Raw genomic sequence first — 14435 nt, forward strand, 5'->3', positions numbered from 1 at the left:
CACCGTTTTCCATTCTGTCATTCTTCACTAAACTCCAGTAGAGTATTTGTAGAAAACACAGAGGAAAGTTCCGAGTCGAAATCATGCATTAGTAATTGTGTCACGTTAAACGATCGTGCTTGTGTAAAGATGAAGATCGACAGCGGGGATAAACAGGGCAGATCCTCGCTCTCAACGCTCTCTTCTCAGATCTGAAACAGAGCTAACAATCATTTATGAAGTCATTTCCTGTTGGTTTCTGATGGCTGGTCTTGCTCGGTTTGTGGTCCACTAATGCAGATCGTGGCTGGATGAAGGGCTGATGGGAAACGGGCAGAAATGTGAGGGGGAAAAAAAGCGAGAGAGTTTTTTCACAGGGAGAAATCCCTGAAACACAGCAGCCTGTTCTCCCAAAGCAGAACACAAAGAGGCTCATGGGAGCTCAGGGGTTGAGGGTTGAGGCTGCTTGGAGAATCTCAGGAGCAGCTGGGCGATTTTTCATTCTGTCTTTTTGATTCACTGTGATCCTCTCCCTTTCTTTGTCTTCCTCTTCATTTCTCTCTGTCTTGTTCTCTCGCTGTCCCTTTCTGTCCCGCTGTCTGCGCTGTTTCTCTTCCTCTTTTCTCTCTTTCTTTTCATTATTGAGGCGTTTTTGCTTTTTGCTGCAGATCACTTGTGATAACTCTCTCTCTCTCTCTCTCTCTCCCTCCTTCCCCTTGTATTTTGTGTAATGGTTTGGCAGATTATAGTGTGCCGTAGTGTCATGTTATACTGATCCAGATGCACATTAAAACTGATCTAGGGTTAGCGCAAAGCCCTCCACTGAACAATGATTGACCAATCATAGCTTAGCAAGTATTCCTAGGTACCAGAACAAGCTTTTACAACTTTATAACATGCCTTGTGCATAAGTTAGGCTACATGCTACAGATCCACTGAGGTGAAAACGGTGGTTATTTTTTTTAAGACGGTGTAACTGCAGATTCATTTTGAGGCTACAATAGTTGGTATTTTTAGGCCTCAAACTAATTATCTCATTACGTCGTTGCCGTGAGCTGTATAATGAGCCCATGAGTTAATACATTACATGGACAAACGTTTGCACTTGGCCATCACACCTCCATGTGATTCTTCACCGCAAAGTTGGAGTTGTATAGAAAGTCTTTGTATGCTGCAGCATTACAGTTTCCCTTCACTGGGATGTGTTCCAGCATGACGACGCCCCTGTGCACAAAGCGAGGTCCAGGAAGACGTGGTTTGCTAAGGTCGAAAAAGGTGGAAGGACTTGAGTGTCTTGCACCTCTACCCCACTGAACACCTTTGGGATGAACTGGAACGCTGACTGCACCCCAGACGTCCTCACAAAACATCAGTGCCTGATCTTAATAATGCTCTTGTAGCTGAAGGAACACAAATCCACACAGCCACGTGCCAAAATCTAGTGGAAAGAATTCAGAGAAGAATGGAGGTTATTACAACAGCAAAGGAGGACGAAATCTGGAATGGGCTGTTCAACACATGACATAAGACGTATGAGTGTGATGGTCAGGTGTCTACAAACTCTTGGCCATATACGCCATCCTATTGGACAGTTAATTATTTGGCAGGAGCCAATTGAAAAAGGTCAACATTTGCTTAAGGTGACTCGTGAAGGGTAATGGTTTATCCAGGTCTCAATACCAGTGACTCATCTTCCTGTTTTGGTTACCACAGTGGTGTAATTTAATTGGTTTCTCATTGTCTCATTCATTTAAAAATGAAGTAGTTTCCATGAGTTGAGTCTTTAACGGCCGCCAAATAGATCTCAAGAAACTTAACCCGTAGACTTAATATATTAACATGTGGCCACAGCTTATTAAAAAATAACCACCGTGTCACCCGAGCGGCTTCGTAACATGCACGTGGGATTGCCAAAGTCCCAAATGTTTGGGGCGGGGTTTACTAATTTACTGTGTGTTTACGTGCTATTATTGTAGCTCTGTGCTTAGATTCCTTGGTTAAAGGAATACCGGTTCAATGTTTTTCAACATTACCTCCACGTGTCGCATCTAGAGCATGTGGGATCGCCAAGGACAAGAAGTTTCGTACTGAGAACACAAGGAAACGCTGTTTATTCCAAAACCGCTTATACAGGAAGGAAAAGGACAGTTGTTGTTGTTCGGTAAGAAACATTTTATACCACAGCCCCAGCTGAACTCTCAGTTCTGATCGGTCAAAAAGTGTTGTATTAAAAAGCTGCGAGAAAGAAAGGCCGGTGAAGGAAAGACTGTATGATAATGGAAGCGCATTTTTGTTTTGTAGATGTTCCACATCATTAACATCCTAACAGTAAATGGATTAAATGCACAATATATTGTTCTTTAATGAGTACAAGATTGACATTGTTGGCAAATCGCTTTGGTATAGGAGGATAAAAACACCACACAGCATGCTGTTATTGGGAAATAATCAGCTTCGGGGGTGGGGGGGAGGGGGGGGGGGCGCGATAAGAGTAACGCCTTACGTAAAATAAGAGCTCATATAATACACTACAACTCCGAATACAACGGGTAGATTCTAATAATATAGGTGTTGGAATGAGACGCACATGAAAGAAAGTCCTCACAAAGCTGATCTGAGTTTTATCCGACTTTAAATTCTGGAGCAACACACAGTACCACACACTGTATTTTTTTTTTTTTTTTTTTTTTTTCTTTTCCCTCTGAGGTTTTGTGGTGACCTGTGCATCGTTTGTGGAAATGGAGACACTTGCGTTTTTACGTTAATGTTGTAGTGGTGGTAGTAGTAGTGTTTGTTTCTTAATTAGCAAACTTTGTGTTGTCGTGAACCTGAATGTGATGATGAGGCGTTGCAACAGATGGACAAGGACAGGAGACAGAGGGAAAGAGACCTGCCGAGGCAGGCAGAAAGGTACGTCTGCCAGGTTGTTAACAGAGAAGGTGGTGGTGATTGTTAGTTTATTAGCTTCTCTTTGCCTGTCTGTGGCTAAGATGGGCAAGATGTGTTGTTTTTCCATTACATCCACCCACGCAATTGAATGATAGTGGTGTTTGGTTTTTTTTAAGAATGTGTGTGCTTCAAAGAACCTATTTATTCTTGGGGTTTACACCACAGAGTGGTTTCATTCTCAAAGTTTATTGGTCAGGAGATTAATTCTGTATTATGGGGCAGTGGTGGTTTTGCGGTTAAGACTCTGGGCTACTGATTGGAAGGTCGGGGTTTCAAGCCGTCACTGTTGGGCCCTTGAGCAAGGCCCTTAACCCTCTCTGCTCTAGGGGCACCGTATCATGGCTGACCCTGCACTCTGACCCCAACATCCTGACATGCTGGGGTATGCGAAGAAAACAATTTCACTGTACTGTGACCAATGAAGACTCATCATTATAACTGCACGGCTCAGACAGTAGTTCCAGCTGATTATATAGTTTCTATAGTAACATCTCATTCACAGCGACTTTTACGGAGGGCGTGTCACATAATCTAAGAAGTCTAATAATTAGCAGATTTTTTTTTTAAATCGTGGAGTGGAGGGAGGAGTGTTAGGGTGTTGTAAGTGCAAGTTTGGGCATGTGGGTATGTTTAGGTAAGTGTAAATGAGTATGTGTGGATGGGTGCTACAGTTAACTACTGTTCAGAACAGTTCACAAACCCAAGCCTGTGTCTTTATGAGCACTGATAGTTTGCTCGACCTGTTCCTGCTCACAAGGTGCTAACCCCGGCTCATTTTCATTCAGATCTAGATTAGAACCTTGGTGCTGTTATTAAAAGTGTCATTTAATACGCACTAAATCCAGCAGATTTTCTCTTTCTCGCTCTTCTCTTTCCATTTTGTTGTATACGGGTCTGCCACACACCTTGTTAATCAGTTGTTGTTTTTTAAATGAGTATACCCTTCAGTTTATAATTTGTTCTTGTTCACTGATGTGGCAAGGGTTAATGGTGATGGAAATAGGATTAGGTTAAGCTGCTTATATTTCATTAGATAAATGCGCTTCACATTTTAAGTTTGGTAATGAGAGTGTCACCTTTGGCTCTGCGATGAAAGCCATGCGAGATGATTTGCAGGCTTCGGTATAACCATGTGCCGATTCATACATTTTTTTCCTTTTTTTTCCCCATTGTTGTTTAGTGTTCAATAAAGACTTATGTTTTTTTCCAGGAGATGTTGGCGAATGATAGTAATGGTGAAACGTCTGGTACATGTCAGGTGACTGCATTATGGAGAGTGTTTTGCAGTTCACTGGTGATGTTGAATGTTGCTGTACGATGACGAAAGTAATTTTTTAATGTTTGGTGGAGAATGAGAGTGCGCATGGTCTGTGTCTATGTTTCCCTTACCATGTTGCGCCCTTGTCTCTTCTCCTGATCACTCAGGTCACGTTCCGTACACGGATCTACCACTGCAACATTAACAGTCAGGGAGTGATCTGTCTGGACATCCTGAAGGACAACTGGAGTCCAGCGCTCACCATATCCAAGGTCCTGCTGTCCATCTGCTCACTGCTGACGGATTGTAACCCTGGTGAGTTCACCATCACATCGTTATTACTGTTTCACTGCAAAACACAGATCTGAGAACCCGGTAAGGGTGTTTAACACCACACAGACGTGATGAATGTGTCCAATTGTGCAACAAAATACAGACGAAAGCACAGCAGTACATAGAAAATATACACCAGAATATCGCGTTGAATGTTGTTTCCTTAACAAACACACTAACGTCTTTGGTTGCACAGAAACAGGTCTCACAAACCCCATGAAGATAATATGCCCATAAAGATTTTAATATAATGCAGTATTAATAATGCAAATAATTCAGTGTAAATAAACCACACGACTAACGCTGCTAATATTATTACAGTGCAACACTGAACACAGCACAAAAACACGAACGTGTGTATCTCAGTACTCTGTGAACTGGCGCCTGTTCAGCTAGGCAGTATTTTAGATATCTTAATTTAGTGACATCATAATTTAGTTTTGCTGAGGCTTTTCCAGCAAAGCTCCAACCATAACGTACTAAATAATGAGGAAAAACTGAACAACTGGTACAGAAATAGATTTGAGTGTCTGAATCGTTGTTAAGAGAATATCAGTGTATCTATTAATGCGCTGATATCTGATAATATCAGTCACTGTTAGCTATTAGAACGTGACATACCTGCCAACCTTCATGAGTCGTGTATCGGAGCTCCGTCATCGGAGTGCGTGTGTGTATGAGTTTCCACTCAAAATATGCCACTAAAAGATCACCTTTTTTTTTTGAACCAGTCATCATATAAATCTGGAATGATTGACAGTTTTGCTGGTGTTGCTTTTGAACGCTCTGATATTAACTGACCACATTGAAGCCCCGCCCCCTTTCCCGACATCTCACATTAGTAGTCATTTGCACGATGCGCTCGGCCCTGCTGTCCGTCAAGGTAACTGGGAGAAATCAATGCATGCTCAGCTTAGCTAACATTAGACATCAGTTAACTAGATTTATTAAAGACGCACCGGATCTTTGGCCACCAAAAATGGTCAAAAGCGATGGAAAAAAAAAAAGGCTGGAAATTTTGTCCCAAAAGAACAAAACAAAGATAGTTGTGTAATAACTTGGGTTGGCTAGAGCCATATTTCAAAAACAAATCTTTCCACTTTCAGTTTAAGATTTTAAATGGGTCACTCTGAGAGCTAAGCGCGAAAACAGTGAGGCACTTTTCCATTTAAAGATAAGCCATTATTAGCAGGTAAGCTGGACCCAGACAGTTTGAGGAAGTGTTTCATTTGGCCCGTTTTTATCACCAATTTTGTGTGATCTGATTTCAAACGCGGGTTCGACTCAGAGCGATCAGTAACTAAAAACAGCCAGACAGCAGCTCAATGTGCATTTGGCCTCAAGGCTCCAGTTTCAGATCCACAGTTAAGGCCGTGCGGTGCTCGTGTGTGTGTGTGTGTGTGTGTGTGTGTGTGTGTGTGTGTGTGTGTGTGTGTGTGTGTGTGTTCTGTGCTGCGTCAGCTCTGAGGCTTTAGAAATGGAATCATCATGCAGCTGCTCTGTGTTTTAGCTCTGACTGTTGAAGAAAATGTTATTGTACTGCATCAGTCACGGACAGACAGCATTGTTATGATGGCAGCATTGTTATGCACATAAGTCAGTACTTATTTTAGTACTTTTATATCGCACCAAGCAGGGGTGGACAAATCATCATTTCATTATCTAGCCCACAGAGAAAGTCAAAGCTCTAGTAAGCACTAGCATTAGAGGGTTTTTTTTTTTTTTTTTTTTTTCCCTCCCCCCTCTCCCATGCTGTTTCCACATGCCTTTCATATTAACTGATTTCTGGAAATATCATCCGGCATCTGTTCACAGCTAATTAATATGTGTAGTAAAAATAATTCCTACCACGTCCTCGCTTCGAGCGAAATATAACGAACCAACTGGTGCGTGTTGCGTTTGAACAAACATAGGAAATGAAAAGTTTTATTTGGTGAAGGTCAGTATAGAGTGCAGGGTTTTTCTTTCTACACTTCTACACTCCTCTGGTGGAAGTGTAGCTATTATATCAACAGCTGACCGGATGTTTTGTCCACCCATGCCGAGGTATAGGAATGATGTTAGCGTGTTTTGGCTCCTGCAGCCGTGGCCCACGAGGCTCTGTCGCATTTCTCTGTTTGGGGTTTGAAAGGGTGCTCACGTGTGCTTTCTGTGCACTTTAAATGCATCGATGCGTATACCGACACAGTATTAGACTCGAAATGTTTCGCCTGTATTACCAGGAAATTGTTGAGAGTACAAAACATAAGTCATCACTTAATGGAGCAAAAAATTTGTCTTACAAAGTAAACTAGCTATTTTTTTCCGATCCGAAACTTTGAGTTTCAGCCGATACCGATACCCATCCATAGTCGGGGGGATCGATATGACAAAAATGTCATATACGATATTTCAAGTCATTTCTATGATGAATGAAATGTATAAAGATATACGGTTATGTGGGGAAAATAAGTACACCCCATGGAAATTGTTGGCTTTTTGACGAAGCAAACATTTGATCATCTTTGAAACAGCGCCTATTAATGAAGTTGATATACTTGAAGAAACCATAAGGAGAATTAACATTTGCGATCATTTATTTAACAGAAATATCAATAGATATGATATTCTTCTGTGGAAAAAGTAAGTACCCCCTTGGCCTCAGAAGCAAGTATTGCCCCATTTAGCAGAAATAGCTTCTTGCATAATTGTCCACCAGGCTTGCTGGAATGTTTGACCACTCTTCCATGCAATACTTTTTCAGTTGCAAGTTGTTTGAGGGTTTTCTTGCATGTATTGCCCGTTTCAAATCCCCCCATAACATTTCACTGGGATTCAAATCCAGGCTTTGACTAGGCCACACCATAACCCTCCATTTCTTCTTTTTGAGCCATAGTGTGCTTAGGATCATTATCCTTTTGATATATATTGACTATCCGCTTTCAATTCAACTTCAACTTTCGGACAGACGGCCTCACATTATCTTCAAGCACTCTTTGATATGATGTAGAATTCATAGTTGAATCAATGAATGCAAGCTATCTAGTCCTTGAGGCAGTGAAGCAACCCCAAACCATAACATTCCCACCATCGTGATTCACAGTTGGTATGAGGTGCTTCTCCTGAAAAGCTGTCTTTGGTCTGCACCAAACATGTCTGCTGTTACTGTGGCCAAACAACTCTATCTTTGATTCGCCTGTCCAGAGCACATTATTCCAAAAGGCCTGGTCTTTGCCTATATACTCACTGGCAAACTGTAGTCTTGCTCTGATGTTCTTTTTAGGCGGCAAAGGCTTTTTCCTGGCTCGCCTCCCATGCAGGTCAGAGACCTGCATGCACTTTGACACCAACAGTTGCAAGATTTGAGATGTAATCATGATATCTCAGAGAAGTGATTTGTGATGTAATTTGTCACAGTATAATTTTTTTTATATTGTCATATTACCTAGCCAATCCATGTGATATTATTATCTTATGAATTTTTTTTACTGAAGCACTTAAAAATACAGCAAAAACATGACTTATACAAAACTTTTATTATTTCTTTTATTCAATAGATTTTTCACACAAAAATCACTTACTTTGCAAATATAAAGTACAAATATTATAAATATCACTCCTTCCAGATCAATCCTCTTTATATCATTTCCTATTTAAAAAAAAAAAAATAAAGTTTCAGATTTTTTAAGGATTAAGATCGAATATAATTCTTCCCCCCAACCCCCCCCCCCCCCCCAAATATCCGATCCACCATTTCCCGCTGGTTTTGGCCAGATATCAGTCCCAGGTCTCAGCTCGGTGCCATCTCAATCCATTACCTAATTTTATCATTCGATACAAAGCTTCCGAGTCCAAGTATTCTGAGTCTGACGCGGTCCATTAGTCATACTTGTCTACCGGATTCGTTTTGCTGAAGGAGCTTATAAAATGACTCAGAACTTCCTGTTGTCTCCCGGTCAAAATAGACAAAAGTTTAAGCATCATTTATCACCACAACGCATTTTATCAAAATGAAATCATTACCCGGGAACTGCAATAAAAAAAATCAAATCAAATAAAAAAAAAAAGATAGCGGTGGTTACTGTAGCCGGGAGAAAAATCACCAAGTCACAGTTTCTGTTCGTAAAAGCTGTGGAGACGATTACACTTCTGTACAAGTGCAAGTTTAGTGCAGTGTAGAATATTGTGATGATAACTGTGTTTTTATGCATGAACCGGTTCACACACGTTCATACGCTCGCTCAATGAAATCACACTCGAACCTTTTGTGTTTAGCAGCTTGAAGATGCTCTACAGCATTTGATTGAAGTGTTTGTGTGAGAGGAAACTGACGTGAATCCACACCAGCAGGATCTATCAAATATTTGTACTCGGTGTGGGTGTGTGTGTGTGAATGTGTATGACATAAAATACCTCACACACACACACACACCCTATGCCATGCAACATATCAGGTCTAAGTGAATATTATCCACTGCACGTTTGTCATAAGAAAGGCACCAGTGATTTACAGCCGTAATTATATCATTAACCAGATGCCTTTGGTCAGGAACGTTTCTCCCAGAGAAAGAGAAATATTTAACAACCTCCTTTATTCAAATTGTTTCACATTTATTGCAACAGTGCTGAAGGACAGGTTTTAAATACATCGTCGGGAAACACGAAGGTCAACCAAAACAGTATTAATTCGAGATCCTCAGAATTCAGCTTGTTTGATCAGACCAGACGGTATGAATTTATTCACCAGCGCCGTCTGACTTTTGTAAATAAGGTTTTATCAGCTGGTTATGTATCATCATCTGTGAGAGATTATGTGATGTGAAAGGGTACATACCATGCCGTTACATTCATGCTCTCATGTAGCTACTTGTCATCACGGCCCTCATATGAGTCAGGACCATTTTAAATATGGCCATATCTCGCACTATCAACCATATCAACCATATCACGGTGGATTGTTCTCAGGAACAATCAAGGGTCTTAGGAGCACTCAAGAGGTCAAGGGTCTCGGCTCCTGTTCTTGAGAAACCCAGTCATAATATTAAGTCCTTCAAGAACGTTTTCAGACCTGGACAAATCTGTGATTTGTCACAATGTTGTGTTTTCTCCTCGGCTCGGTTCGCTTGCACGAGGCAACATTTCAAAGCGTATCAACATGTGTTTATGCAAGTCAAACATTTATGTTCCAGGGTTCTGTTCATAGCAGTCATCCATCCAGATGGATAGACAGTAGCTTTGTGAACTTATTGAGGCTTTATTTTTTTTAGCTGTGATTATTATAATTTATCGAATTTATTTGTTCCACAGAGCGATTAAAGCCCTTCTCATTTAGACGCTCGCTAAACACCATGCAAACCTCATTGTTCAGAAATATGTTCGTCAGACCAAATTCCAGCGAGGAATTTGACCTCGTCTTTGCTCCAAGTTAAACCACGAGTCGCTTTGCGAGCCATTAGCGAAACAAGCACGCATTTTTACGTAACGCAGTTCCCACCATGCATTGCTATACAGGTTGGTTCGTCGGTCCGTTGGTTTCTCACCACAAGCGATCTGCTCCAGAACTGGGCCAAGACCACTTTGTTCACCGATTGTTTTGGTGCGGATCTGAGCGTGATTGCCGTGTTCACATACGTCTAAACGAACCGAACCAAGGGAGAAAACACACCAGGTTCCGAAACAAACACTCCAAATGAGCCAGGTGTGAAAACCCCCCCAAGTGTACATATTCTGTTGGCTAAATAAAGGTCAAGTTTTTTGGCCATGCTCTTTTCCCAAGAGGCGCGATAGAAAAGCGTTCACCCTATCAGTGGGACACGTGACTTTAAATCCTGATGATGCCACAGTCATCCATGGTCCGGAGTCTAAGAGAGCAAATTTGTCCATGCTGTGTGCGTGGGAAGGGCATACTCTGTCTCGCCTGTCAATCATAGTGACACTAGCCAATCATGCGCATCTGTGAGGTCATGTATGTGGACGAGGATGGATAGCAAGTTTGAAAAGATGCAGTTGCCTGGCTTCACGTGTTTGAGAGGAAGCTGGTATTAGACTTCACTTTCGACTGGTCTGTATCTGTTGTATGATAGAAGAGGGCTGGTTGGTGGGTGAGAATTGGGAATAAAAAGGTACGACGTTAGAGAGAAGATTGAAAATATGACACTTTTAATCTGGTCCCCAAAAGATGTACATATAACAATTGCAGTAACAGTAGACACTTAAAACACTGTAAACCTAAACCTTAAAATAAATATGGTTTAAGTTTAAATCAAACTAAGTTGTTTATAGTGTTCAAGTGAACATGGTTAAAACCTTCAGAAGATGAAGTGAATCACTGAGTGAAAACGAACTGCAACATTATTATGTGCTTTAACCTTCAAGCTAATGATATAGTGATGTGACAGGATGATAAATGTACACAATGTTGATGGAAATTCCCTGAAATTAAATCTGACGCTCTGCTCTTTATCCTCATAGTCAGTGTTTCAGACCAAATCCAGTGCATTAGAGGACAGAGCCAAAACAACCAATAACCAAACACCTCCCACTTAACTTACAGACCGCACAAAGGCAATGTATATGAAAGCAATATCAGATCAGTAATAGGACCATGAGGAACCAAATCATATTTCTTGTCATTTTCTCGTTGTGTACGGACGGAAAAAAAGAAATGTATACAGAAGCGAGTTAATGTACCGGTATAACAGTATATCAGGACCTAAAACATACAGTCGATGTTAATGTTAATGCTATACCAGTACACACGATGAACAAAGAAGAGGTGAAGAGGGAAGTCAAAATTCAGAGAAAGTAGCATCTCTATTCGTAACCGTGTCAGAACGCTCAAACAGCGCAGACACGAGTTACGATCTCATCCAAGCTTTTTATTTATAGGTTCGTGCCTTTGGTACGTCAGTCAGACCTTTTCAACACAGATAACTTGGCAGCTTTCCAGCTTGCTCATCAGTTTCTGCTTCGCTCTTCTTTACGGCCATGTAAACACACGCACCCGGCTCACTGCTCAGAGAAATAAAGAGATCACATAAATATACGTAGGATAACAGGGCCGGCGTGTTGGTCATTACCCTTCTAGTTCGCCTCCCAGAACTCCCGCTAAACCACACCCACACCTGCTGCACTATTTTATTAATCTACTAAAGACTAAACTGTTGAAGCTGTCAAGATTGTTGAAGCTTCTCAGATCCTAGGTATTTAACTGATGAAGTAAAAGGTAGTTCCTTGTAACGTTCTGGGTTTTAATGGGAATTAATGATAACCAGTCTGTGTAATTGGCAAGACACCACTGTTGTGCTGAAATCAGTTCAGCCACTCGCCGTCATCGGTCCACGCAGTGATCCGTGATAGTCTTTCGAATATCTGTTTTGCAAATATGGCTGCAAATTCAAATCTGCGGGGTCCAAGCACCCTTCGTAATTAGCGTTGCCAGTGGCCCGTTATTGCCAAGTTACATAGACCCCTAAAGATCTGTGACTGTAGCTCATTTATAACCCTGTGAAATGACTGTTGAAAGCTGATTATCTGATGGCAGGAATGTATTTATGTAATAAATGCAGCGTTACAAACTTTCAGCTCGATCAGAGAAGCAGTTATTTGACCTTACTACACTTCGTATGCCTCAAAACCTCACACAGGGCATCAGAGACTAGTCTTTTAGATGCCTTTCGAGTTTTGCGCAAACCGATGCGATCCTTCACCGGTCACAGCTGTTTGAGTAAACCAAGCTCCGCGCTGCTCGGATTGATGGCGTGCGGTGGCCATATTGTTTTCAGAAACGTCACCGATTTCGTGATTCCTAGGATTAGTTTGCCTATTCCGCGATTTTTCTTCTGTTAATTGTATGCATTTACATTTCTGTCAGACGCCTAAATCGCCAACGCTTTGTACTGCTGCTATAAAAGTCGAATAAAAAGCACAATTGGATTCATTCGTCTTCAGTAAGCGCTTTGTCCTCGTGGTGGTCGGGGTCACGTTGGAACTGGAGTGTTTCACAGGAACACTGGGTGCGAGGGAAGAATACCAACACTGGATGAGACACCATAGATAATTCCAAGCATGAAACTGTGTTATCAGGAAGCAGAGACTGGAAAATTATGAGTGCGCTATGATTGGTCTATGAGATAAAACATAAGTGGAAATTTAATGCACCTGAGTCTCACACACATTCTGTCTCTGCCTCTCTCTCTCTCTCTCTCTCTCTCTCCTAGCGGACCCTCTGGTGGGAAGCATAGCCACTCAGTATCTGACCAACAGAGCGGAACATGACAGGATAGCTCGACAGTGGACCACGAGATACGCCACATAGATGCTGGCAGCCTTCCTCCTGTCCTCAAACCCCCATTCTGCCCACCCAAATGCCCCCACCCCCCTTTTCCCCACCCCCACCCCCACCCCGACACACCCCCTCAGACCCCTCTAAATCTCCTGCAGGAGCAGATCCTGGAGAGACAACTTAACGACGTGCAGCGAATCTTTATAGCCTTTACAATACGGACTTGTGTATATATGTCCCCCTGAACCTGCCTTGTTTTCTTTCACCCAACACAGACTGGGGAAACAGATGAGATCCCGCCAAGCTAAACGCTAATGGTGTAGTTTATTTTCATTTTTTTGATTTTTTTTCTTTGTAGCTGTAGATTTTAGTTCTGTTTAAATGCCTATTGCAAGTCTTGCTTCTTTGGGATATAAAAAAAAAAAAAATTGTATTTTGTGATGTATTAAGGATACTGTTCCTAAAAGGTCAACCAAATATTATGGTTCATTTAGTCTAAACCATTATCTGTATGATGTTATTAAAAAAAAAAAAGTGGAAAAGCATCTAGGTGTAGAATATTAAAGACGATGTGATTTCTCGGAGCCCCCGGAGCCGTTTCCCGTTCTGTGATGACCCGATGTTGTGAATCTGTTCTACCTTTGTCACTTTGTAATGAAGAGAAGCTCATTGACCGTTTTGTAGCTCGGCTAAAATGAGCCCACCGATGTAATATCTCCTCATACATAATAAAAAAATATATAACCTGTCCCTCAGCATGTATATTTGTGTCTGTTTTCATCCTTAGAGAGACCTCGTGACCTCACGAGAGCTCAAGACATCGTTAGGAACAAAAAGTCCTGGTTCCCATAATTGAAATGTATAGAGCGGAATTTAATTAGCTCATTTTAGCTTTGGCCCCTGTGGAGGAAGTCAGGTTTTTTTTTTTTCTTATGCCTGTACCTGGGAATATTTGCCCCTTTGAACTTTCTTTTCAAATTTTGAAGTGTTACAACCTGAACCTGAAATTACTTTAACTGGGATTATATGTCATGATTATATGTCTACACAAAATAGCCCATAATATTAGAGTTTGGGGGGAAATTCTGAAATTAATTCAATTCAGTTTTATTTGTATAGCGCTTTTAACAATGGACGTTGTCTCAAAGCGGCTTTACAGAAACATATAAACACAGGATAGAGATTTTAAGTGTGTGAATTTATCCCTGTTGAGTGACGGTGCTGAGTAAAAACTCCCTAAGGTGATATGAGGAAGAAACCTTGAGAGGAACCAGACTCAGAAGGGAACCCGTCCTCATCTGGGTAACAGCGGATAGTGTGAAAGTAAAAGAAAGTTCATTATGGTGTTTATATGAAGTCTGTTTGTTGAACTAGTCCACTGTTCTCTAAAGGAGACCCGAGTGTAAAACTGCATGTGGTAATTGCAGTCCCAAGGCCATCGCAGCAACCGTAGTCCCAGCAGCCACAGCGAGAACGTCCATGTGGAATTGAGGTCCAAAACCATTTCATGGTACTTCAAGCGGTACCATCCTCAGCAATCTCCAGGCTACTTATTCTTATTATAAATTACTACATATTCACCCCATTAACGTGCCAAAGGATCTCAATATAAACGCACTTGTTCTTTGAAGACTGTAAGAGAACATATCTAAA

The 14435-nt window shown here is 41.4% G+C and overlaps 1 protein-coding gene across 1 annotated transcript in view; it reads left to right on the top strand.

The window, feature by feature from the left end:
* ube2e3 (ubiquitin-conjugating enzyme E2E 3 (UBC4/5 homolog, yeast)) overlaps positions 1 to 13532 on the top strand; it is a 65465-nt gene extending 51933 nt beyond the window's left edge. Inside the window, exons 5-6 of the mRNA XM_017470756.3 lie at positions 4354 to 4501; positions 12718 to 13532. Coding sequence (XP_017326245.1) covers positions 4354 to 4501; positions 12718 to 12815 — 246 coding nt within the window. The 3' untranslated portion in view covers positions 12816 to 13532. The remainder of the gene's footprint in view (positions 1 to 4353; positions 4502 to 12717) is intronic.
* The last annotated feature ends 903 nt before the right edge of the window (positions 13533 to 14435 follow it).

Source organism: Ictalurus punctatus, chromosome 6 (genome assembly GCF_001660625.3).
Source record: "Ictalurus punctatus breed USDA103 chromosome 6, Coco_2.0, whole genome shotgun sequence".
In the NCBI taxonomy this organism is placed as follows: Eukaryota; Metazoa; Chordata; class Actinopteri; order Siluriformes; family Ictaluridae; genus Ictalurus; species Ictalurus punctatus.